The sequence below is a fragment of the Chrysemys picta genome, chromosome 6, assembly GCF_011386835.1.
Source record: "Chrysemys picta bellii isolate R12L10 chromosome 6, ASM1138683v2, whole genome shotgun sequence".
Lineage (NCBI taxonomy): Eukaryota > Metazoa > Chordata > Testudines > Emydidae > Chrysemys > Chrysemys picta.
The window spans coordinates 24,149,700-24,177,126 of NC_088796.1; the positions used below are offsets into that span (position 1 = coordinate 24,149,700).

The 27,427-nt window shown below is 40.9% G+C and overlaps 1 protein-coding gene across 6 annotated transcripts in view; it reads left to right on the plus strand.

The window, feature by feature from the left end:
* Positions 1–27,427, plus strand: part of RAI14 (retinoic acid induced 14) — a 128,561-nt gene that overhangs the window by 12,329 nt on the left and 88,805 nt on the right. For 4 of the 6 annotated variants that reach the window (XM_065598841.1, XM_065598844.1, XM_065598842.1 and 1 more), the window contains one exon: positions 994–1,072. In XM_065598841.1, the coding sequence (XP_065454913.1) occupies positions 1,037–1,072 (36 nt within the window). In that variant the 5' untranslated portion in view covers positions 994–1,036. Of the gene's footprint in view, positions 1–993; positions 1,073–11,045; positions 11,112–27,427 lie in introns of those variants that run through there. The other 2 variants (XM_065598840.1, XM_065598843.1) reach the window with 1 other exon arrangement.

Consider the following 27,427-nt stretch of genomic DNA (forward strand, 5'->3'; position numbering starts at 1 on the left):
ATTGGCACTTTAACTGAACTGATGTGATGAAAGAATGTTGTTGGTGTGTGTTTTTTTTTTCTTCTTCTTCTTTTTCTTTATCAAACTGGAGTCTAGAGTCTCATGAAATTTCATACAGTGAACCTATAGAAATTAGGGGAGGGACGTATATTCATAGCTATTCATTTATTTGACTAGACTCTGAACTTCAATAGGGAATGTTTTTTCTTTATTCTAATTTGGAGGGGGAAGTTGCTAGAAAGAAACAGAACTTTGTGCATATGAATATTCTTTGCTGTTACATTGTTCCTTCAGTAGGAGCTTGCATGGCAGCTAAAACTCCAAAAATACATGGACAGACTATTTCTGTAAACATAACACAAACATATTTTGTAAGTTTTCAACAGATGTTGAAATGTTGGAATTTTGTTACTTAGATGACTTTGTTCATTTCAGGAGTCTGTTACTCTTTCTCCCAATAGCTATTCTCTTCCTATTACGTTTGTTTTCATATGTGTACACAAACTATGAGTGGAGATATTTGTACAGAACTTCTCCATATATTTGAGAGTGATAGAGGATGCTTCTGACATTGTCCCGGAATGTGTGCTAGGGTTGGGTGCAAGAACCTTAATTCAATGACTTTGCATATTTCCCTACAGTTTCTTTCCCACTACCCACCTTACAAGTGGTTGCTTTGACAATAACCTAGGCTCGTACAAATGTTACCTGTTATGAGCATGTCAGTGGTCCTCTTTAGCCAAGATATTACTAGTATTACAAAATACAAACTTATTGCTCAGCAGGAATTTAGTCAGTGTTGGGCTTGTGCCACTTAAACTTCAGGAAACTCTGAAATGCTGTTAATTTTAAAGAATGTTGGAAAATAAGACATAACTGATACTTCTTGATTTGTTTTTAAGTCAAAGATCTATTTTTAAAAATGTAATAAGGCTCCTGGTGAACCTATGTGGTATCTAGTTAGAAACTTATTTTCCTTTCTGTTTTGCCTAGGTGTTGAAAAAAACTCAGATTTGGAAAGCTGAATGGGATAAACATGAAGAGCTTAAAAGCAAAGTTCAGAAAGAGTGATGTAAGTACTCCAGGGCTCGCTCTGGCTGATTAATATTTGTTAGTTTGTATTGTGGAAACAATCCTCCACTCCGAACTAGATAAGGCTGTAGGTTAATCAACTACAGAGAACAGAAGCATTTTCCAAACACTAATGTAACAGGAGAGTACAGTAGGTCTCTAAACTGTTTCTGTTTTGGAGTGTAATTCTCAGTTACACAGGCTAATCAGAATTGGCCACATGCCTCTCTTATGACATTAACTGGCTTATGTGAAAATCTGCATGCGTGTGGGGTCCACCAGTCTTCTACCAGATCAGGCTCTTTCACAAATCTTGATCCTGTACCTGGAGCTTAGTTTATCCTATTAATAGTTATAATATCAAATAATGTTTCTATTTAGGCATTTGTACCATTATTATCTCTGTGGTATCTGAACACTTAACATAGAAAACTGTATCCAGACTGTAACAGGGTGGCAAGGTCTGTAACCCCATATAGGGATAAGCGGCTGTCCTGTTGACTACCCTGTTAGCAGGGGTTCTGGAGTCCTGCATAGAGCTGATAAGGCAGATGTGACACCAGTCAGAGTAGATGCTTGCATCTCATACAGGGAACTAGGGGTAGAGACGGGGAAGTCCTCCAGGGTTTGTCAAACCCCAGAAAGAGCTGCAATTGGAGAGAGAACTTAGGCTGAGTTTCATATTCTGTTTGAGTTACCAGTAAGATTACCAAGAAAGGGGTGAATTTGACCTCATACAGTAAGTGGATTTCTTCTGAAGCAGTGGGAATGCCACCTGTTTACACAGTCACTCAGTATGGCTGGCTACTATTCACTGCATTCTTATGCAATAAGTTTTTGTGGCATTTTGTGGCGTGCGGAATGTATGTCCATGAAGCTATGTCACATGTTTGCTTGTAGGAAGTCTTATTAGTTGTGTTGTGGCACACACTCTGTGGCATGGCAGCACTGAATTGTCTTGCAGATAAGATGCACGTGACACAGATGACTCTTGACATGTATGCCATATGTTTGACCCTCTCTCATCTTTTGGGTGGAACATGTAGCAACACTGATCATACCAATGAGGAGGAGGACTGGCATATCATACAAGGCAATTTGGACAACCTTGTAAACTGGAGTAATGGAACTGGGATGAAATTGAATAGTGCACAGTGCAAGGTCATGCATTTGGGGACTAACCACAAGAATTTTTGCTATGAGCTGGGGGCATATCAATTGGAAGTGGCAGAGGAGGAGAAAGAGCTGGGTGTATTGGTTGATCACAGGATAACTATGAGCCAGTCACCAATGTGATGCAGTTGTGAAAAAGGTTAATGCAGTCCTCAAATGCATCAGGTGAGGTATTTACAGTAGTGATAGGGAAGTGTTAGTACTATTATACAAGGCACGTGAGACCTCATCTGGAATACCGTGGGCAATTCTGGCCTCCCATGTTTAAGAAAGATGAATTATAACTGGAACAGGTGCATAGAAGGGCTACTAGGATGATCCGAGGAATGGAAAACCTACCTTATGAGAGGAGACTCAGAGTTTGGCTTGTTTAGCCTAACCAAAGAAGGGGAGATATGATTACTCTCTATAAATACATCAAAGGGATAAATATTAGGGAAACAGAGGAGTTAGTTAAGTGCCAATGTGGACAGAAGAACAAATGGCTATAAACTGGCCATCAACAAGTTTAGGCTTGAAATTAGATGACAGTTTCTAACCATCACAGGAGTGAAGTTCTGGAACAGCCTTCCAAGGGGAGCAGTGTGGGGGAAAAACTGGTTTCAAGACTGACCTTGCTAAGTTTATGAAGAGGATGGTACGATGAGACTGCCCACAATGGCATGTAGCTAATCTGTGACTGCTAGCAGCAAATATCTCCAACGGCTGGTGATGGGACACTAGATGGGGAGGGCTCTGAGTTACTACAGAAAATTCTTTTCCAGGTGTCTGGCTGGTGGGTCTTGCCCACATGATCAGGGTCTAACTGATCACCATATTTGGGGATGGGAAGGAATTTTTCCCCCAGGTCAGATTGCAAGAGACCCTAGGGTTTTTTTGCCTTCCTCTGCAGTATGGGGCAGGGTCCCTTGCAGGTTTAAACTAGTGTAAATGGTGAATTCTCTGTAACTTGAAGTCCTTAAATTATGATTTGAGGACTTCAGTAACTCAGCCAGAGGTTAGGGGTCTATTTGCAAGAGTGGGTGGGAGAGGTTCTGTGACCCTCAAAGTGCAGGAGGTCAGACTAGATGATTAGGATGATCCTTTCTGACCTGAAAGACTCTGAGTCCGTATCAGAAATATAAAATCTTTCATATTCCAACGTTAAATAATCTGATTTCAGTCTATTTATGCTTAGTTTTTTTCTTTTGAAAATGACATGCTGCTCTGAAATAAATGGCATACAGTGGTCCTTTACCATAGCTAGTTCTCTAAACAATCTGTTCATACAATAATTAACTTGGAGTTTTGTGAACAAGCTATGGCATCAGTGCCACTTGCTTGAAACGAAGGTAAAATGGATTGGAGCAAATAGTGTCATAACAGCAACTTTGCCTGGCTACTCCAGGGTGTGCACTTAGCTGCCTTGGTGGCTGTAACTAGGGCAGATCCTCAGTGTAGACAAAGCCTAGATTTGAAATTAACAGTTTCGCTTTTATGCACTGGAGGCCTCATAAATCCATTAACTATATAAGGGATGGGGGGTTCCATTGCATGTGCAATATTTTAATACAGAAATTGTCTCATGGGCTGCTTCTCCCCCCTACTCGGGCACGTTGCAGTAGAGGTGTATACACCGTTACCTTGATATAACGCGACCCAATATAACACGAATTCGGATATAATGTGGTAAAGCAGTGCTCCGGGGGGGCGGGGCTGCGCACTCCGATGGATCAAAGCAAGTTCAATATAACGCGGTAAGATTTTTTGGCTCCCGAGGACAGCGTTATATTGAGGTAGAGGTGTATTAGCTGGCTTTTAATGCAGTTTAATACAGTAGAACCTCAGAGTTACGAACTCGTGTTACAAACTGACCAGTCAACCATACACCGCATTTGGAACTGGAAGTACACAATCAGGCAGCAGCAGAGATAAAAATAAAAAAGGCAAATACTGTACAGTACTGTGTTAAACATAAACTACTAAAAAAAATGAATGGAAAGCAGCATTTTTCTTCTGCATAGTAAATGTTCAAAGCTGTATTAAGTCAATGGTCAGTTGTAAGCTTTTGAAAGAACAATAATGTTTTGTTCCGAATTAAGAACATTTCAAAGTTATGAACAACCTCCTTTCCCAAGGTGTTCATAACACTGAGGTTGTACTGTAGCTGTGAATAAGGAGGAAAAGTCAGTGTGATGTGACCAGCCAAGTTCTCTGCGGACCACAGCTTGGGAAGGTCTGAGCTAAAGGTAGAATTCATTGCAGGCAACTGCTATGCTGACTTTGTGTGTGAACATTGCTGGTGACCATACTAAGATGAGGGGAGAGGAAAGCTCTTTCTAAAAAGGCCTGTTTGGTTGCTATGCTTAATTTGGGCTTTTGGAATATTTTAAATGTACAGTATTTAGAGATTTTTGTGATGATGTTAAGGTTTTGTTTAATCTGAGACTGAGATGGGACAGTCATTGTACTGGTATCCCCCCCAAAAAATTAAAAAAATCACTTGTCCAGAAGGTCCACTCTTCATATTCAAAACTTTAAGTGTCTTCTAGTGTAAAAATGTTTAACTTTATTAAGCTGCCAAAAATCTCAAGTTTGACAGGGCTATAACTGAATCAGAAATTCCAGATTTAGGTGGAAAGGACACAAATTAAAAAATAAACCTGTCCTAGGTATGTAGGAAATGGTATTTAATTCTGGTGGTGGCTTAATTGTGAAACGTGAGCGAAATGGCCTGATTTACCAGTCATCTTCAAAGGCTTTTGAATAGCAGAATACCTTCTAAGTAAGCATGTCATGCCACAAAGCCCAAAACCACTTGTTTCATAGCCAAGGAAGCTTTTATTCTTTTGAAATCTCTGTCAGAACTTAGGCAACATGCTAAGATCAGTAACCATCTTAGCTTTACTACTCTAAGTGTACTGAAGTTTTGGGTAGACATCTGTTTGGGCACTAAGACTGGGAATGATGCCTTTAAATGTATGAATACCCATAGTAACTTACACACACAAACCTGTTTGTTCTCACTCTTAGGTAGTTGGCTGGATTTGACACCCTAGAACAAAGTTATGCATGTGTGGCATGCATAATGTTACTAGATATCAATGTAGGCAGTTCATCGGTGTAAAGCAGTTTACACAGAGTATCCCTTTCTACCTCTCTTGGCAACCCCCTCTCAACACAACTGAGCAGAGGAAGAAAGGTTTCAGAGTAGCAGCCGTGTTAGTCTGTATCCGCAAAAAGAAGAACAGGAGTACTTGTGGCACCTTAGGCCTTGGCTACACTTACCCGCTAGTTCGACGGCTGGAAATCGAACTTCTGGGTTCGACTTATCGGTCTAGTCTGGACGCAATAAGTTGAACCCGGAAGTGCTCTCCGTCGACTGCGGTACTCCAGCTCGGCGAGAGGAGTACCGCGGAGTCGACGGGGGAGCCTGCCTGCCGAGTGTGGACCAAGGTAAGTTCGAACTAAGGTACTTCGACGTAGCTGAAGTTGCGTACCTTAGTTCGAATTAGGGGGGTAGTGTAGACCAAGCCTTAGAGACTAACAAATTTATTAGAGCATAAGCTTTCGTGGACTACAGCCGAAGAAGAAGCTGTAGTCCACGAAAGCTTATGCTCTAATAAATTTGTTAGTCTCTAAGGTGCCACAAGTACTCCTGTTCTTCTTTTTGCAGAGGAAGAAAGTATAAGATGCTGGGTTCCTTAGCACTTCTGACTGTTACCATGCTGTGCTGTATAGCAGCTGTTGCCACAGAGTCCCATGAAGGCTGTTAGGAGTATCGGAATGTAGATCCCAAAAGCCCCTAATCTAAGATCAGGGAAGAGTACAGTTTTTGTCTTGAACAGTGGGAAAACTAGTTTAAGAGCATAATTTCATATGGCCAACAGGAGTTGCTGAATACTGTACTTTCATGTAAGATAAAGGAGAAGAATTCCTCTTCTTCCCCCCCCCCCTTTTTTTTTTTCTTTTGCTGGGTAGGGATAAACAAAATGGGCTGTCCTTAGCCATAGTTTGGTCCCATCTTCTACTCAGAGAGACTACCATATCAGATTGTATCTTCTTGGATAAATCAAAATAAATAGAATAGCCATAGGCTAGGGTGAAAGGAGACAGGAAGAGCCAGCATCAAGAAACAAAGCCTGTAAGCCAGGGGTTGGCAGCCTTTCAGAAGTAGTGTGTCAAGTCTTCATTTATTCACTCTAATTTAAGGTTTCGCATGCCAGTAATACATTTTAATGTTTTTAGAAGGTCTCTTTCTATAAGTCTATAATATATAACTAAACTATTGTTGTATGTAAAGTAAATAACGTTTTAAAAATGTTTAAGCAGCTTCATTTAAAATTAAATTAAAATGCAGAGGACCCGGGCAGCGTGAGTGCCACTGAAAACCAGCTTGCGTGCCGCCTTCGGCACACATGCCATTGGTTGCCTACCCCGCTGTAAGCCTTGTTAAGAGTGTGAGTAGACCAGCATAACAAAGGATCCAGGTAACTTCACCCTGTTCAGAAGGCCAGAATAAATCTGTGCACTATTATGGTGCAGCTGGAGTGTTGGGTGGTGGTTCACCAGTGGCGTGTGCATGGAAAGGAACCAGTTGTACACACTGTGTGCTCTACAGCAGGGATCTCTGATTTTGCTTCGACTGGTTCTGAGTGCACAGAATTAAGAAGTAGCTGCAGGATACATAATTAAATGAATCCTATTGCTCCACAGCAGTGTCATGGAGAGTTTGCAGTGATCATGCCTACCTATAGGCTGGGGTAGTGGGGAGGGTTGTGCTGCAGCATCTCCTCCTGACCCTGAACTGGGATTCCACTACCCAACTCCTCTGTGCTTCACCTGCATATATCCCCGTTACTCGAGCTTTGTGCATGCACATCTCTCCCTCTTGGCATGCTTAGCTTGGTCGTTCTAAAATTCTTCTTGGGGGCAACAGTTGCCTGATGGACATGTGTAACTGGAGTGGAGGAATGAGACTTTTTGTTCTGCCATGAATTGATATTGTCAAAGCTTAGAGGTTAGTTACATGAGGATATGTTTTGTGGGGGATGGATGGGTAGGGGAGAATGATCTATTTGGAAATCAAGTAGTGGGTAAGCATGCTTGGGATCTGTGGAGAAAACCATAAAAACCACATTTTCTTACTGAACAAAGCACTCAACTGTTTAGTGCCAGGGGCTGTATCTGCGTCCCTCCAACTCCCGCCCTTTACAGAATCCACTGCTGGCAACAGGTACTCCAGGAGCTGGTGACCTGAAAGGATTACAATCTTAACTGTTACTAGGTAATGTCACGTGAAGTAGTGTAGCAAACTTGGAGTCTTTTACACCCCCACACCTCCCAAAACAAACAAACACAACCAAACAAAAACCAACAACCCAACACTTCAGAAAATCTGCATCTGCAGTATATGAAATACCTCTGTCTGGAGAACAACTATCCACTTGAAAGCTTCAAGCTCTGTTTGCTTGTAGACTGTTGACAATATGGTTTGAATTCTTAGCGATGGCTCTGCTTGAGAATAAGTTCTGTTGAGTAGTAATTTAGCTAAAACAGGAAATTGGTGATATTTGAACTCCTTTTGTAGCTAGGAATACTCGTATCCTACATGTTTGCTGTAGCTGGTAAGCACTTAGGGCCAGATTTTCAAAGGTATTTAGGCACCTAAAGATCTAGATAGGAACTTTTGAAAATCCTATGAGGCACCTATCTGCATTTTTAAGCACCTAAATACCTTTGAAAATCTGGCCCCTTGATACCAAGGTGATAAATGATCTAAAAACCTAGGTATGTATTTGGAATTGACTTAAATGTGTGTTACATCTCTTGTTGCATGAACATCTTGACAACAGAGGCTGTTCTTCCCTCTGCTCCGTAAATAAAAATTGGGTTTGAAATGGAGAATAGGCAATAATTGCAAGTTCTGAGGTCTATTTCTGGCATTACTAGAGACTTCTCTATGGTGGTTATACTTCAGACAAGAATTTTCAGACGGATATCTTACTGATTGGGAGAAAAGTTATAATTCACCCTTTCGTTTCCTGCTCTCTGTGCATATTGTAATTAAAATATTAAAGCCGCTTTTAAAAAAATTTGCAAATGGACTTGTGGTTCAACATAAAAAGGAACTGTTGTCAGAAACGTGGCCGAGAAATGCTTGGATTTCCCAATGCCAATCGTCAACTCTTGGTGTTTTTGGAAGTGCCAATTCCTTATGTTATAAAAGACGGGGAGGGGAAACTTGCTATTCTTATTTTAAAAAAAGAGTTTGCTTTCCATTCTGAAGCATATTGAGTCATTGTATTGAAGGTTTAAAATGCATGAGACTGCTTGGTACGTTGTAATGTAATTTACAATAATATAAAACTTCTCAATTTTAGAATAGAGGCTATTATACTATGAAGAAGTTGAGTTTTTAATTAGAACTCACTTTTTTTACTTGAGTGGGCCTTTAAGAATAGGCTCGTGTTTAACATTTCTTTGGTCTAGAATATTGCTGGAGGGCGCTGGATCCTATTGTGAATTGACTCCTTATAAACACCTTAGATTGAAAGGTCCCCTAAATTCTCTGGGAGCTAATCTGTGGGAGCCCAGGAACAAATTAAATTTAAAAAAAAAAGGAAAAACCTCTTTTAAACACTACTTAAAAGTGTTCTCCCCCTCCTCCCCCGTTCAAAGTTATAATTAGCCTAAAAGCGAACACTGAAAATTTGGAAAGAATTCACATCACCAATTCCATGTTCTATTTCCAGTCTCTTTAAAGATAATTGTGGGTGTTTTGTCTGCTTGTAAAAAATACATTATGGTAAAAAGTGAAATAGCAATGCTGAATAGACCAATTTCCCCAGTTGTGTTTGTGATTTATGCCTGCCAAAGCTTGACTTCTTTCAGGTATGTTTTGAATTAAGTACATTTAAGATGGGACAGTGTGAATTTAGCACTCCCACCCACTTGTGGCTCCCTAATGAACAGATTCTGCGGTTCATTCAACCCTGTTCTCCAATTAATGCTGAGATCCCTCTCCACCAACTAAACAAATACTTGGCTCTGGGTCATGCAGGATGCTCTCAGCTTCACATCAGATCTTTCCCAGGAAAAGTAATAATGGTTCCAGCTTCTCTACTCCTCTTAAAAAATCAGAAACAAGTGCCACTCTCTTGCATAGAAGAGAAGGGGCTCCTGCTACTTCTTCCCCTCTTGAGAGAAGAAAAGCAGCTTAGAGACTGCTTGCCTTTCCCACTCCTTCCATAGAAAGAGCTTGTAGCACACTGGCCTTATTCAGCTAACTCACCTTGGCAAAATTGTTACTCTCCCTGGGCAAGCAGGTGAATAGGTTTTCCGAGTCCCTGCAGTTTGTGGTGTAGAACTCTCTCTTCTATAGACTGCTGTCACATGCCAGCTTCTGCCATCTGGTGTCATCACTTACTGGTAACACGGGGTGGATGGATGTTCAAAACATGGTGGCCCTTTGGGGCTTCCTCTAAAACTAGCATACTCATTCAGCTATGCATCGGGTACCATTGAGCCACCAGTGGAGACTCCACAAACATGTAGCTTTCTGTTGGAGGGGGCGGGAGGTTAGATGAGTATGTCACTGTAATGTTTAACCATACCAGCATTTAAAATGATAACCATGCCACCCCAACTGTCTGGGAAATAGAAAGCTCTTAGAGGAACAGGACAGGCTTTCCTAAGTCTTGATAGGAAAAACTTTCAGTGTTTTGGGTGGGGAGTTTAATGGTGAATCATGTGAAAGCTATTTGCTTCCTTACAGGCTGCATACAACTTTATCTTAATTGCTTTTTGCTCTAATAAGGACGGAGATTTACTGTGTGTTGACTTCAATGGAAGTTTAACCAAGACCACTGGAAGTTCTCCCTGAGTAGGAACTGGCTTACACTACAAACGCAAACATGTTGGGGAAACCGATTACCACATGATTGTGCTCAAAGACATGATTCCAATTTATAGTGTAGGCTGGAGAATAATTATTTCTGGCTTTGTTCCTATCCAAGACTTCAGCTTGACTTCGATATGCTGTCAGAGTTGGGGATCTACTGGAAGTTTATGACCTTGTTGGGGAGAAGTGGGTAATATTGGTTGTATTTATAATGGGGATAAAACGCAGCACCGAATAGGCTAATATCAGTATATTAAAGTGTGACTATAACCAAGGGCTTGTCTACATGGGGGAGTTACAAGCACTAAGCTATGGTGTGAATTTAAAGCACTTTAACTATTCTGCACTAACTCATGTGGACACTCTACTGCACACTCAGAGTGCCCTCAGGTGGTTTAGGGCATGGCTACGCTTGCAGATGTAGTGCGCTTTGAGTTAAACCAGCCTTCATAGGGCACAGTAGGGAAAGCGCTGCAATCTGTCCACACTGACAGCTGCTTGCGTACTGACGTGGCCACATTTGCGGCACTTGCAGCTACATTGGGAGTGGTGCATTATGGGCAGCTATCCCAGCATGCAAGTAACTGCAACATGCTTTTAAAATGGGAGGGGTGAGGTGGAGTGTGACTGGGAGTGTGTTGTGTGTATGTGGGGGGAGAGAGAGTGGGGTTTTGGGGGGCTGAGAGCATGTCGGCATGCTGTCTTGTAAGTTCAGGCAGCAGCAGCCTCCCCCACCCCCCGCCTCTCCCTCTCTCACAGTATTCCAGCATTCCGGCTTGCATGCCGGCTGTCAGAAGTGGAGGTTTGAAAGGGCATTTCTGCATTCCTACAAGAGTTCAAAACAATGACAAGAGTGGCCACTTGACTGCAGGGGATTATGGGACGTTTCCAGAGACCGATCAGACCGCAGTAACGCAACACCTCGTTCACACGGATGCCCGGGTGTTATAGGCAAGGCGCAGCAAACATTATTCCTCTCGCCAAGGTGGAGTAAGCAGCGCTGTAGCTGTGGAGTCAGAGCGCTCTACGTGCCTTGCCAGTGTGGACGGGTAGTGAGCTAGTGTGCACAGGGCTCCTTTATTGCGCTGTAACTCGCAAGTGCAGCCAAGCGCTTAGCTTAGTACACTTCCAGAGTGCATTGAGTGCCTTTGTGCACATTTCCTCAGTAAGAGCATCCACATGAGGAATTAGCGCGCAGTAGTTAGTGCACAACAGCTACTGTGGGCTTTTTTCCCATGTGGACAAGCCCCAAGTCAGCTGATGCAGTTAAATACTGTTTCAAAATTTGATTATGACCCAGTTGTGTCCCTGTAAATGGGCTGAAACCTTTGATTTGGCTATTGTAGTGTAACTTCAAGGGGAATGGTCAAGTAGGTATCTAGTGGTGAGGTGTGTGCATTCATAAAGATATTTTCATTAAAGAACTTTGGTGAAAAGTTAGTCTTTGATTAAATCTTCCCTCGCATCCCCACTATGTTGGTATCCAAACATTATTATTGCTCTAATGCATCAGAAAAAGGGAAGAGCTAGAGACGTCATAAAATCCTCAAGAGGCCCTGCTGCTGTCCATCTATTTTACATGGAAAGTGAATGGATGCTACAATGATGGGCAGTGTTGTACAATGTAGCTCTGTTGGTCCCAGGATATTAGAGAGAGAGAAGCTTTCAAGCTTACACAGACCTGAAGAGGAGCTCTACATAAACTCAAAAGCTTGTCTCTCTCACCAACAGAAGTCAGTTAATAAAATAAAAAAAAATTTTTTTAACCGACTTCTGTTGGTGGGAGAGACAAGCTTGAGTTTACGCAGAGCTCTTCTTCAGGTCTGTGTAAGCTTGAAAGCTTCTCTCTCTCACCAACAGAAGTTGGTCCAATAAAAGAGATGACCATACCCACTTTGTCTCTGTTATGAGCAGCAGCACAAAATCTGAAGAAATAGATGGATTCAAAAGAAGCAGGATGTGAAACTGGCCAGTCTGTTTTTAGCCCATGCTAAATAAAGTGCAAAGAGTAAACAGCATAAAGGATTAAAAAAGCCCTTAAATTGGTAAGAAAGTTTTGTTATGTAAAACATGATTTTTGAGCATGTGTCCCTTCTTACTTTTAAATCAAAACAAAGTTCAAATACATGAGTTTGGAAAAATTGCAAAACAATTATAATAAATGTCCAATTTATTTGGTTATCCTTAAAAGGAATTAAATGTCATATTAAATAAGTTTTTGAAAATTATAGTAATAAACTAGCTGTCTGTTTTTACTGTGATGCATTATATCATTTCTGTAAATAGAAACGTCCTCTTAGCACCAGTCATTTTTTTTTAATTCAGTAACATTTTTTAAAAACTTGGTTTTGTCCAGCTCACAAAGTTGTCAGAGCAGAAATAAAGGAATGGATTTATTTTGAAAGTGACTGGTTCAGTCTGAGAAACAACGTGAACTGGCAAAGACACTTTGGAGAGCCTTAGGTTTTGTTTGTACTCAGAACAAAAGGCATTCCTGTGAATAGATTCTATGATGTTGATTACAGAACAAAGTGTGGCTTATTTTATCAGATGTTTGGGTTCCCCTCCTCTGTAGTTTAGGGAGGGAGAGAACAATGCAGGCTGAAGTCCCATTGTTTTGCATGCAAAGAAAGTTCAAATGTGAGCTCTGACCAGTTTGGTAAGGTATTAATTTTTATTTCAGTATCAAAGGCCCTAATCCCTAAGGGGCTGCTGTAACTCTAGACTGGGAGGCAAGCAAGCTTCCAGCTGAGGCCAGACGGCATAAAGCTGTGTTTTACTACCTGCTCCCTACAAGCTGCACCCTTTGAGCTACATCTTCTGTATTGTATAGCTCAGACCCTGTTTTAAAGAGCATAACCCCTTCAGAAAATGATGGTTTAGGTACCCTCCTTCCCAGCCCAACTCTCCAGGGAATGCTTTATGCTCATCGGTGGTGAGCAGAATTTTCAGACCTTAATTTCAGGACACATTTTGTTACTAAGAGCATCCTCAAATCTCCAGAGCTATCTAAGTGTTTCTGTGCGGGGAGGGAGGGGAGGGAACAGTTTGCTATGTGGATTTCATAATGGATAACTGCCTTTATTTCAAAGGGGCGAGAGGGCTTCAGGGTTGAAAAGGCAGATTTGTTGGGTAATGTGAGGTCTGCCCGAGTGACAGATGTTTATGGTGAACCTGTCTTTCATGTGTTGGTTATGAGGTAGTTTTAAAAAAAAAACAAAAAACTTTATTCATCTTGTTTTTTTTCATACAGATCTGTAACAAAAAACTGAAAATGGCTATTATAAAGGGTCATTTTTTTTTAGCTGAAGAGAAAAAGCAATATAATGTGCTTACACTTGTACTGCTATTAGATCACTGTATATATAAACATAAAGGATGAAATGGTGTAAGCAAAATAGACTAAAGTCATTTATTTCCAAAGAGGTCACTGTTTTTCCATCTAAATCTTGGGATCTGTAAGATTCCAAAACACAGCTTTTTAATGAGAAGTTAATGTCAATCTAATTTATTTGTAAACCCAACTAAAAATATCACCACACCCAACCATAGAAGGGTCAATATCTTGAATTGTCTGCAGAAGCAAACTTGTAACCAATGTCTATCATGGAGTACGATATAGGTATAAAATAGCTGTTGAAAAGCAAGTTGGCATCTTATTCTGTTATTAGCTTAACTTTCTGAATAGTCTTCAGGTATGCTTTGCCTGGGACTAAATGTCCATATAAACTCTTTAAGATTTATGCAGCTCAGTGTGACGCTTTACACAAATTAGCTCATTAAATAATTTTGTATATTTTTAAAAAATAGACTTCAATTAAAAAAAAAAGGGTAGATTTCGTACGGGTGAAATCCCCAATGAATGAAATCCTCTATCCTTACTGTAGGAACAGGGTAGCAGCAAGACAGTCTTCCAACACACGCTGCCGTACTGGGATCTCTCACCCCAGATGCTTGTGTATATATGCATCCGAAGAAGTGGGCTGCAGTCCACGAAAACTTATGCTCTAATAAATTTGTTAGTCTCTAAGGTGCCACAAGTACTCCTGTTCTTTTTGCGGATACAGACTAACACGGCTGCTACTCTGAAACATAGCTAGCCTATGTGATCTTATTAAAAGTCCTTTTCTCCCTTCCCTACTTTTGTTTGTTGCGTTCAGTTTGTGTCTTAAATTTGATTGTTAGCTCTCCGCGGTAGGGACTGGTTTCCTTTACATCTGTACAGCACATGATTCTGATTTGGGACCACTGGGTGGTATTGCAGTGCAACTAGTAAAACATCATTTGAAACTTGAGCAGTGCCTATGGCTCTGGAAACATCTCAGTAGTTTTATTCACAAAGTATTGCCCGTTACTGCATGTAACCATCGCAGAGTAACTACACTGTCCACAACCTGAACTGTTCAGATGCTAGGATAGAAGCAAAGGAATTTACACAACTTTGGAAATGACCCCATTAGGGGAGATAGGTCAGCATTTGGACATACCAGCTTTGTTTTCTGGTTGCATGTGGATGCTGCTTCTTACTCATCTACTCTCAGCAAGGGAGCAGATGAAGTATTGAAACCTCTTAGGATTCTTGTAATTTTTGGTAGCCTGCCTGCTCACCAAGAGGCCTGATTCAGGGTCCTTTGAAGTCAGTGGAAAAACTTCCATTGACTCCACTGGGCTTTGAGTCATGCACCATGAGTGAAATATTGGCCACATGAAGTCAGTGTTAACACTTGCATTGACTTCATCTGGTCTAGGATTCACCCCAGGTATGGAATAGAACTGCATGTTGCAGAGAAACCCATTGCGGTTGAATGGGTGGGTTGGGTGGTTATTGAGCTTCGTGGCTCTTTTTATGGCTTGCTTTCATCATTACTGACAATGCACCATCCCTCTTAAATGTATGTTGAATTGGAAATACAGGAACATTTTGGCATCTTTGTCCTAACATGCAGTTATCAGATGTACAATTCATGTCGCACAGGGAAACAGACCAAAATGCAGCACTTAATGGTGGTAGGAGATATTCTGAAATACATTGTGTTGCAAACAGATTCTGAATTACAGTTCTGAAAATAGACAGGTACATAAGAGAGGAAATGGTGGTGTGGGAGTCTGGGAGACTGTGTATCTAGAAGTTGTTAGATTTCTAACAATATATTTGATTTTAAAGGTTAATTCTTAAAAGCTTTTGTGATGTGGGGGTGTGTGTGACTGTCAGTTAAATTAAATTCCTTGTGTTTAGTAGGGATGTTATATGTTAACTGGTAAGCATTAGGCTTACCGGTTAACTGACTTTAACTGTTAACACCCGGTTGCGCCCCCCCAGGCCATGCCTGCCCCAGCCCTGCTGCGCTCAGACCCTGCCGCGCCAGCACCTGGTCCACCGGCTGGCCAGCCGACGCCAGGCCCCGTCTCGCTGACCAAAGCAGTGCCAGCCCCTCTCTCTTTAATCGGTTATCTGTTTAAACGATATAATTCTAATAGTTTAAACGGTTAGCTTTTAAAATGATATTTACATCCCTCGTCTTTAGGGTCTGGGGGTCAAGCTTTCTATAATTGCTCTTGTGGTGGCAGAAGGGTCTGAGATGACCCTCCTAAATGTGTTTTGCCTTTCATGGTCACTTCAGAAAGGCCATGGGCTCCAACTGTCCTAGGGCATTTGCTGCTGCTTGGACAGACGCATACTGACTGCCTCAGGATACTGACTCTTTGCCCACCCATTAACGTTCCTGCCCTACTTTCTCTTGGTGCAGGCATACTATCACTTCTTGTTTTTGCTGGTCTTGTCTCCTGCCTCTGTCCACATTAACCCATGGTGACAAGCAGAATAAATGGTGGGCGTGCTCTGTGCTGTTGTGCTGGAATAGGTGCAGAAACTGCTATAGGGCTGGAAGCTGCACCAGGCTTGCTCTGAGGTAGCTCCTGTTTCGGGCAGTAAAGAACATGGTTCTTCAATGCAAATGTTAAGTCTTTTGCTTTTAAACTAGAAGTTGTTTTATTTAGACTCCTTGTTTGCAAGCCCAGTCTTATTGTAGCTAGATTGCTGTGGTGGATATTTAGCGTGCCATGTTGTCAGGAGACAAGTCTCATTATTACCATGTTTGTGATAAGGTTCAGTTAAGTACCACATTTATAGTTACCTGACAATACACAGCTGCACTACACGTCGATAACTTTATTTGTATTTATTAAGATTATGGTAGTATGCAGAAAGGATGTTGGATTTCAGCTGGGGATGCTCATGGTTTCGAACTTTACTTCCTGTTGTTGCCATGATTTTTTCATGCAGTACTGGGGAGGTTAAGGTGTAATGTATGTAATGCTTGTTAAAGAGAGATGCATATCATGGTACAGGCTGGAGATTAACATGTGGGCAAGCAGGCATTGTGCAAGTTTCTTCACAAACCTGTTCAAGTGCTCCTCTGTCCTTTCCCACTAGGAAATTGTCAGTGTGTGGTAGATTTGGGGTTTGTTTGTTTGTTTTTTGTTTTTAATGTGGCCACATGTCCAGAAACTAGAGACTGGGCCAAGGTTACTAAACCCACATAGATATTTATTTATGTTTTTAGCTTCGGTTCAGACTCTTGTTTAGGCAATAAGGAGGAAAACATGATCTAATAATTAGAACAGGAAACAGTGTAGATGTAAGTTCAATTGCAAACTGTCACTGACTCGTATGACTTTGAGCAAATCACTTTGGTTTGGTCTGGTCTGTAAAATGGATAAATACCTACTTCATGAGGCTTCATTCATCTAATTCAGTGGTTCTCAACTTGCAGCCCGCGGGCTGCTTGTGGCCCAATCAGCACACAGCTGTGGCCCATCCAACATCCTCAGGGCCATACAAATAGTATATATATTGTGTGGATGCGGTCCACATAACAGAGAGCTGCATATGTGGCCCACAATGGTAAATAGGTGGAGAACCATTGAGCTACTGTTAATAAAGCATCCTTGGATGGAAGGTGTGATCCAAGTGCAACATTTGGGGTTGTTCTAATGAAAGGTGCTGTCAAAGTACATGATAGTATTCCTCAGATATCAGAAGAGAGAGTTTGGTGAGTTAACACATAACTGAAATTTATTTGGCCTTTTTTTGTGTGATGGTAGCAGAGGAATATAAGTGTTCTGCCATGGTGTATTTTTTCCCAGTCCATACAAGGGAGTTTCCATACCTGGAACTTAGACTTATAATTGTTGCTTTGTTTTTTTCTAATGCAGCGTAATACTTTTTTTTAAGTGAGTTGACCTCAATCTGACTTTGTAATTTATCCTTGAAATGCTAAATTGTCCATTTCCTCTGACATTGACTCGAAATGACCCACAGATGTCTGTTTCCAGATGCTGAAAGTAAAGGGAGCACTGCCTAAAAACAATCTGTCTAAATGTAACTTAAGGTTACATACTTTGTTGCTTTTATATAGTAGGTCCCCCTCCCTCCTACCCCTGAATAATTTGCCCACATTTGAGTGACTGTGTTTAAGGCAACAAGGAGTCTGGTGGCACCTTAAAGACTAACAGATTTATTTGGGCATAAGCTTTCGTGAGTAAAAACCTATGCATCTGAAGAAGTGAGGTTTTTACTCTCGAAAGCTTATGCCCAAATAAATCTGTTAGTCTTTAAGGTGCCACCAGACTCCTTGTTGTTTTTGTAGATACAGACTAACACGGCTACCCCCTGATACTTGTGTTTAAGGCAGAGATTTGAAGGCTTCTTAAAACTGTGACGCTTATAGGCTCTGTCATAGGAGCCATCTCAGTGGTTTGTAAAACTTTAGTGCAAAATTTAGGAGCTTGATTTCTTAACGCAGAATGTGTTTGAGTCCACCTGTCTGCACAGAAGCGAGCACGAATGCTAAATCAGGTCATCTTTAGAGCTATTTTTTGTAGTAATTGTCCCTCCACTGAAGGCATCTATCAAACATAAGTACAATATGGGAGTGCAGGGGCTGTAAATATTCGTGTATGTATGTACAAACCAACTAGCATAAAACTTGGGAGACCTGGTGTCACAGATCCACAGGATTGGTGCTACACCCCCAGCTTTGGACGTGTCAGATCCCCATGGTGTCTTACTTTTCCTGCACAAGGAAGGCACCGCAGCTTCACTGCCTCCTTAGATTGAATTTCTTCGGCACTCCTGTGTCAGATCATGAGCTCTGTTCAGCAAGTCCAATTGACATAGACTCCTGGTAGAAACTTATACACTTTTCAGGGAGTACTGCACCTTACCAAGCATTTGCAGTGACACTCAAACAGCATTGTCAAAACCGTGTAGGGTTCATTAGTCAACTGGAACACCGTTTAGGAAGTCCTTAAGTTAACATAGAGAAATGGAGGTTAAAGCATAGACCATTCTGGTTAGCTCGGAGCCCAGGCAAGCTGTAATGAAGCCCATTGTTCAAGCTCTGTCTCTCAATCTAACCTCCTTGGACAGATCCCAGATGGGAGCCCAGACTCTTGTCCCCTACCTCCTTCCTCTCCAGTCCCTTGTTTTCTGGCTGGGTGGTGTTGGTAAGCGTCCTTCCTGAGAGGTGAGGAAATCCATCTCCCTCTGGGTCAGTGGTTGCTAGGTGTCAATGTCCTGATGATTGGATTTGTCATTGTCTTTTTGGCAGTCTTTTTCCGATGCCCCATTCAAGTGCTGACAGGTAGGCAACATTTATACCTGAGTCTCTTAGCCTGTCCTGAGAGCAAACAGTCCTCCCACCCCGTACACACACTGGGTAGCTTTTCAAAATGAGGGAAACTGAGGCACGAACACTATTAATAAAACCATTACAAAAATTTCCACTTTGTCACACCTGGATGTCAATCACTGCTCCGCCACAGACTTCTGTGCAGCCTTGGGCAAGTCACTTGGTCTTCATGCCTTAGTTCTCCATTTGTAAAATGGAGATGATAGCATATCCCTACCTCACAGGGGAGATGTGAGGATAAACACATTAACTGTTGTGAGATGCAGATACTGCGGTAATGGGGGCCGTATTTAAGTACTTAAGAAGTAATCTGCATTGCCACCACACCACACCCCCTCACTCCCGTGCTTTCACCTCCGTGCTGCCTGCATTGTTGATGCCTTCTTTTGAGTTTTCCAAGGCTTTCCTGATCTCAGCTTGGCTGCTAGCCTGTGGTTTCAGGCCTCCAGTGCTCCCACAACCCCCTGCAGCCTTTTCTCTTGACCTGCTTGGTGCTTGTCTCTTTCGGTGGTAAGTGGTGCCAGGTGATATCACCCACTGCTGAACACATGGCATGTTTGCACACATGCAATATGTACGCAAAATATACTTGAAGTTTGGCTGGACACTTCCTATGGGCAGGGTTCAGAAGGTTGATTTCTATGTAACGCATAAATGGAACGGATGGTCATCTCCTTTGGTGCCCTGTCCGGCAAGATGCTGATTGTCCTCGACACCCAGTGGGGAGTTGCTCAGCACTTTGTAGGATCTGGGCCCTTGCACACTAGCTCAGTTGATCTCAATGGAGTTATTCCTCATCTCAGGCCCAACAGCTTGTGTGGGATTTCAGATGCAGTGTCGGTTTCCATAACAGCTGAAACACATCCTTTTTCCTCAATATGTTTTTGAGTAATCCTTAGTGATTAAGCAAAACAAGTAGGAAAGAATGTGATCTCATTATATACCATGATTGTAATGACCCCTTCTTTGAAATAAATCAGATTTTTTGTCAGAAGACTTATGTCTGCATAAGCACACAGCATTGCTGCAGACAGGAAATGCCCTAGTCTGTGACCTCGTCTCCCAGGGAAAATCAAGGTTTCCATTAAATTAAAAAAAAAAAAAAAAAAAAAAAACAACCAGAAACCCTCCAACTCCTCATAGTTGGAGACAAAGGCAATAATATGCCTGACCTCTTTTTAGGTTTATAAATGTGAAACCTGATATTTGAATTGCGTTTGTGACTTAATTTTTTAAAATGCAGCTGAAAAGGGTGAGATCAGATGTAATTAAGTGTAATTACACACCACAAGGGTGAACGGGAAATGGTTTTAGCCAATGCTAACCTCCCCGCCCCCAATTCCCTCCCCTTCTCTTGTCTTTTCATAACCATCCTTATTTCACAGTCCTGCTTTAGCTGCTGTGAGCATTTTGGTGGGGGAATGGGATGGTTTGGATATGTTCCTAAATTACATCACTGTAAATTCCTTATCTGCAATTAAGGAAGAACTTTCTGATTTGGATTTTAAGCATAGCTTTAAAAATAAGTCAACAATGAGAAGCAGGAATGTTATTTGTACACATGTCCTGATTCATTAAAGGAAAATGGTATTCATGATATGTGAAATAGTGATATACAAAATTTAGGATTAATCTAAGTACTTTTGGTTAATCTTTAATTAGAAAACAAGGGCCATAGTTGCCTAAAGTAATTCTTCAAATACATGCAGTATGAGCATTGCTTTAACGTTCACTTTTGATTTTTCTGCCTTTTGCTGGTCTGTTCTTGGAATAGTCTGACTTGTATACACTGATTCTTCTAACACAGAGGGAAGAGAATAAACCCAGTGAATTTGAAATACTACTAAGAAATTTTCATGCCAAATCTAAGGTTACAAGCTACAAGAATTGCTCCCACCAGGATTTGATTATGGGGTGTGTGTATATAATATTTACATTGAGATGTGTCAGGTTCGTTAATGTCTACTCTATGGTTGGATGTCTTGGTATTATTATCCTGAGTCTCCAATTACAATGCAAAAATAAACATGTTCTTGTGGAAAAGAGAATTTGAAGGTAGCACTTGCAGTGAACTGCAGAGGGATTAGCATACGTGCTGTATGTGCACTAGCCTGAGCGTACACAGCTAAAAACTTGGTCTTGTGTTCATTCACTGGCGCAGAAGTAAGGCAAAACTAGCTTCCCCATGTGGGGTACTGTTACACCACTAATAATCTGACAATCTTTTTTGGGGGGCTGGGAGAGGTAGAGGGGAGGAGAGGGCTCCCTCTCTTGCCCCCGTCAGTTCACTGTGAGTGTAAATTAATGTGCTGAACATTATTTTAGAGTGGAAGGCAAATGTTGTCAAGCAGGATTATGGCCGTTTTGGAATTGTTTATTAGCATGGCCAGTGGTAGCCAGAACTATTGGCCCCCATACTCGTGAAACACACATGATTATTCTTCCGATATATTATCACACTAAGCTCCCAATGTTATAATAAAAATACACTAAATTCCTTTGTAATATTTGTTTTACATCTGCCTCTTAATGAGTCATTTCAAACACATACACATGGTTTGTGTTCCAAAACCAACCCAGTGGTCATCTTAAAATATCCTTAAATAGTAACATTAGACATTAGTCCATGCTTCCCCCCCAACCCCCCAAACTTGGATATTAACCCAAGATGTCTGAAGTATGACAAAATGAGATAAATGGAGTAGTAGTGCTTGGACATATTTGAGAATTAAAACTGTTAATATTTGGTTTGTGCCTGATTTAGCTAATGTGGTGTGTGTGTGTGTGTGTGTGTGTGTGTGTGTGTGTAAATATAAAAGTTGCTGAATGTGTAGATTTGTTTTTTCAGAAGTTCAGTGGCTTTTGTTGCCAGACCTACATAATTTGTTGTAACTGTGTTTACAAAAGTAAGAAATATTTGTACGACAGTAGTTAGAGAGCTTGGAGCTCTCTTTACAAAATCCAACACTTATAACAATAATTAACATTGACTATTTAAATGTATTACATGCCTTCCACTTAAGAGTCTACAGTTAGGACTGAATGCCTGCTACATGACATCAGAACCAAAGTTGTTAAATACTGTAACTCATTAGGGTTTGGCTAGGACATTAATGAATGAGGGTTATTGTCAGCCTCTGTTATTCATTGTAGTTCCAGTCTTAAGGGTGAACAGCAAGGAACACATTCTTTGAGTATTTGCCCTTTAATGCAGCTTTGGGATGCAGAGAGTTTGTCTCAGATGTCTTTTCCCACCCCCTTTCCCAATTTCAGTTTATTTGAATTTTTGTGTTTGTTTTTGAACTGGCAGGTCTTCCCATCCTTCCTATGCTGGAGTACCCTGGGAAAATCTTTGGAGAGCTGAACAGGGATGCTTCATTAGGTTTTGACTGAATCTGCTGCTCCGTCTCCCTCCATAGAGGAGAGGATGAGATGTTGTTGAGTCAAATAATAAAGTTGATTTTTTGTTTTGGGAAGAAAGGTGGAACCTTTGAGACCAACTTATCTTTTTCTCCTGAATGTGTCCTAAAGAAACCGGTGTTAGGGAAGCTGTTGTCTGTGACTGTTTCTTATTTTTGAGCCCTCAAGCAGCAGTTTTTGCTTGTAACAAAACAGCTCTGTGTGTGGCCTGAATTTAATTTAAAATGGATAAATGGGAACTTACAGCTGACATAAAAATGTCATCCACATTCTAGTCATTGTATTTCAAAAGGCTTCTCTTCCAGCTAGTAGTGCTGTTTAATTTGCCAGAAAACACTGTCCTTTTCCCCCCAGGCTGCACCCCTTCCCTTACCGAACAACTAATACATTTCTCCCTTTTTCTTGTCCTTGCACAGTTTTAGTGGGGCTCTTGTTTTGTATCGTTCGTATCATCCTTTGGGATGAAAGGTCCCTGCGCATATAAAGTATCAGTTAACTGTAGATCGTACTTGAGTTTCCTGCTATATTTTTTATGTAGCAGCATGTAAGCATAGTTCATAGTCTGTGGATTTATACATTTCATCCAAAGGAGTCATTCCAATCATGACACTAATAAGATGAAAGACCAACTCTACTTTTATCTGGCAAAATTAGGTGCAACTTTAACGGGCTGCATATTTATGAGCAAAGTTAATTACAGTGCTCTTAGCGCTTGCTGTAATAGAAGAGTTAACGGTGGAAGAAACCAACAGTTAACATGAATTGGTGCTCACTCACTTAATGTTTATCTGTTTGTCTTAGTATGAGATCTTGCCAAACCTGCCATGTACTGCAGCCACCTGCGAGCACATAACTTTAATTGTATGAGACTCACAAGGAAACTGATCTTGGCTCGCATAGTTTAAAATGGTTGGTAAACTATATAGTATTCATTAAGGCTGTCGATTAATTTCAGTTAACTCAAAAAATTAATCACGGTTAAAAACATTAATTGCTATTAATCACAGTTTTAATCGCACTGCTAAACAATAGAATACCAATAGAAATTTAATAAATATTTTTGGATGTTTTTCTATATTTTCAAATATATTGATTTCAGTTACAACACAGAATACAAAGTATACAGTGCTCACTTTATATTTTTTTATTACAAATATTTGCACTGTAAAAGTGATAAAAGAAATAGTATTTTTCAGTTCACCTCATTCAAGCACTGTAGTGCAACCTCTTAATCACGAAAGTTCAACTTGCAAATGTAGATTCTGTTTGTTTGGTACATAACTGCACTCAAAAACAAAACAATATAAAACTTTACAGCCTATAAGTCCACTCAGTTCTACTTCTTGTTCAGCCAATTGCTAAGACAAACAAGTTTTGTTTTCATTTATGGGAGATAATGCTGCCCGCTTCTTATTTACAATCTCACCTGAAAGTGAGAACAGGCATTCATATGGCACTTTTGTGGCTGGCATTGCAAGGTATTTACATGTCAGATATGCTAAACATTCCTATGCCTCTTCATGCTTCAACCACCATTCAAGAGGACATGCTTCCACCCTGATGACGTTCGTTAAATAAATCATGCGTTAATGAAAATTGTGAGTGAACTCCTTGGGGGAGAATTGTATGTCTCCTGCTCTGTGTTATCCACATTCTGCCATATATTTCATGTTATGACCGTTTCAGATGATGACCCAGCACATGTTGTTCGTTTCAAGAACACTTTCATTGCAAATTTGACAAAACGCAAAGAAGGTACTAATGCGAGATTTCTAAAGAAAGCTACAGCACTCTACCAAAGGTTTAAGAATCTGAAGTGCCTTCCAAAATCTGAGAGGGGCGGGGTGTGGAGCATGCTTTCAGAAGTCTTAAAGGAGCAACACTCCAATGCAGAAACTACAGGACCTGAACCACCAAAAAAAAAAAAAAAAAAGAGAGAAAATCAACCTTCTGCTGGTGGCATCTGACTCAAATGATGAAAATGAACATGCTTCGATCTACACTGCTTTGGATCATTGTCGAGCGGAACCCATCATCAGCATGGATGCATGTCCTCTGGAATGGCGGTTGAAGCATGAAGGGACATATGAATATTTAGCGCATCTGGCACGTAAATATCTTGCAACACCAGCTACAACAATGCCACGTGAATGCCTGTTCTCACTTCCAGGTGCCATTTGAGTGCAGTTATTTTTGTACATAATTCTACATTTGTAAGTTCAACTTTCGTGACAGTTTGCACTTCAGTACTTGTATTAGGTGAATTGAAATATACTATTTTGTTTTTTACAGTGTAAATATTTGTAATCAAAAATAAATATAAGGTGAGCACTGTACACTTTGTATTCTGTGTTGTAATTGAAATAAATATATTTGAAAATATCGAAAACACTCAAAAATATTTAAATAAATGGTATTCTATTATTGTTTAACATCATGTCGCAATTAATTTTTTTTAATAGCTAGTATTCATGCATTTGTCATCTGTCCTGGGATTCTAGGAATACACTTTAAAAAGACCTACTCTACTGTGTTAAAAATAGCACATGACAGTAGCTCTGAAGTGTTTGCTCCAGTATGAATTCTGGAAGGCAACCTAGGTAAGGCCTTTACCTGGGGAGGAGGCTAGGCTGAATGAGGAAGGTTAGGGAGATATTTTTGACTCTGTTGTAGATGTGATTTATATTCTGTAAGGGTTAGGTGAGATTATTGGGTGGCTTTTCTGTTTTACAACTGGGAAGGCTTTTATGAGGGACATCTTACTGTAATTTTTTTAAAAGCATCTACACACTAGGCAGAATAAGTATGAATAAAACCCCATTTATGGTTATGTAGTTATGGTACTGCAGCAGGATCTTCAAATGCATAAGGCAGAGTTTCATCAGAAGAGGTGACATCCTTTTAATGGCTAGTGTCCAAGAAGTCTTACTGGCACTCAGTTATGAGTTTTTGGTTCTGCTAATGGAAAATTGCAAAGAGGAGCCAGGTTCTAACTCTCTGACCTAGACAGAAACCAAGTCCCTGCCTGAGGATGGGAAAGTCAGTTGCTGGGATATATAGTTAAAGCATAGTTCCATTTTGCACTGGAGATGAGATGTAATTGTCCATGAGTCATACTTGGTTGACAACGATACTTAGCCAGTTTTTGCTAGCATGGTCTGTCTACCGTAATGTGGCCACAATCACCGTTTTTTGGGAAATCAAAGTTATTTGGAAAATCTTAAAAACTGTCACTTACTATTTACAGTGAACACACTCCAGCATTGGATAAACTAAAGTATTTTGGTTTTGCATAAATTCTAGCACTCTTATAAAATGACTTGTGTCCATATCCGCAACTTCTTGTGGTGGATACCACTTGCTCCCACCCCCTTAGTGAGCCCCTTTAACTAGTCATAGTGGTCTAATACCCATTTTTAGATGCGCCCCTACCCCACTCTTCAGGAGCTGGGCTACCTGGACAAGTGCTCTCTCTTCAGGACCAGACTCTTTCCGGTCCCATTTTCCTTGCTCCACCTCCCACCCCACGCCCAAAGCAGGGGAGACATAGGGGAGAAGGAAACAGTTCAGATGCAAAATAAGAATGGAACTGGGGGTGGGGTTTATTCTAAAAAATACGGAGTTCCTTACCACCTCAGGCACCAAAGTAGTTGCACTTTACCCTTGGCCTCCTTGTCCGACAGTTGAGAGAAGGCTGATGATGCTCCATCATGGTATCTATGCTAGTGTTTTGAGGGTATAAGAGCTCACAGTATGTTTCCTTTTTCATGCATGCATGGATGCTAATGCAAGAAGGAACCATTCAGATCAGGCAGTGGAACAAACCAGTGATCTAAACGGGTGCAAATAGCTATTTTGAGCCTGGTCCAGGGAGCTATGTTGTCAGGACTTGTGGGATCGTGCATCGGGTCAGTGCCCACAGTTACTGTAGGGACTGTTGTGCATGGATGTGATACTGTCTTATTTGAGCACACTACACTGTTTCGACTTTCATTGAAAGAACAGTTACATGGTGAAAGCTGCAGTGACACAACTCTAGTGCAGTGGTTCTCAACCTACTTACCATTGTGGGCTGCATATGCAGCTCTCTCTGCGTTATGTGGGCCGCCTCCACACAATATATATACTACCCATACGGCCCTGAGGATGTCACATGGGCCACAGCTGTGTGCTGATTGGGCCACAAGCAGGCTAAGGGTTAGGCCGCTCTAGTGCAGTAGAGACAATGTACTAAAGCCCAGATGTGATGGTCTGTGTTTTGGTAACTTCTGAAAATGAAAATATTTGGGCAGGATAGTAAATTGTGAAACAAATGCCAAGATGTGCGTTTAAATCCGCTGGTGGGACTGAACAGGCTTTTGTTCTTCAGTGTATAATTCTGCCTTTTGTAAAATACAGGCACTATAATGAAGAGGCCAGTTGATTGCTTTTCTTGGGAACATGAAGGCCTAATTGCACAGATCTTTCTTCATTAGTGTATATCTGAATAGGGTATGAAATAAGCTCTGGTTCCCATTTTTGACTGAAATCTGAACTCTGCTTTACATTCCATAATGAAGTTATTCTCCCCCCATCCCCAAATGCTTTTTCTCCACCAAAGCAGTGTGTGTTGAATTACAATAGTCCAGGCGGTAATGCAGACCTTTAATTTTCAGCAGCCGTTCACTTAAAAAATATATATATATATCTTTTTTTCCATAGGGAAAATGTAAACAAGAGACCACCAAAAATACAAGAAATGCAGGCACTTTCATGCAGGCACTCTCAACTTGTGTGTTCTTTAGAGCAGCTGCAGTGGAGCAAATTGAGAGCAGAACAGATATCAGCCTGGCAAATACACAGCCCTCCTCTTGATCAGGACATAATGCTTCCCTTATCTGTGAGGTTCTGGAATTTGAGCCATATAAATATCAGGGATAACTGGCTGCCTTGTCCAGCTTTGGAAGACCAGTTCTACTTTGGGAGAGACCCTCATTCTAAAATCAATGCTTTCCTTTGAAACTATAGAAGACATTAACACCTTTATGGAGAATATTATCTGCACGTTGTGTGTTGTGGTGGTGTGTGTTAAGCTTGCAGGTAGGCAGTGTAAGAAAAATGCTGCTTGAGAACTTGATTCAGTTTTGATTTAAGGATTTTTACTTTCTATGTTTTGATATGATGCTGACAATTTGTGTTATTAATGGTA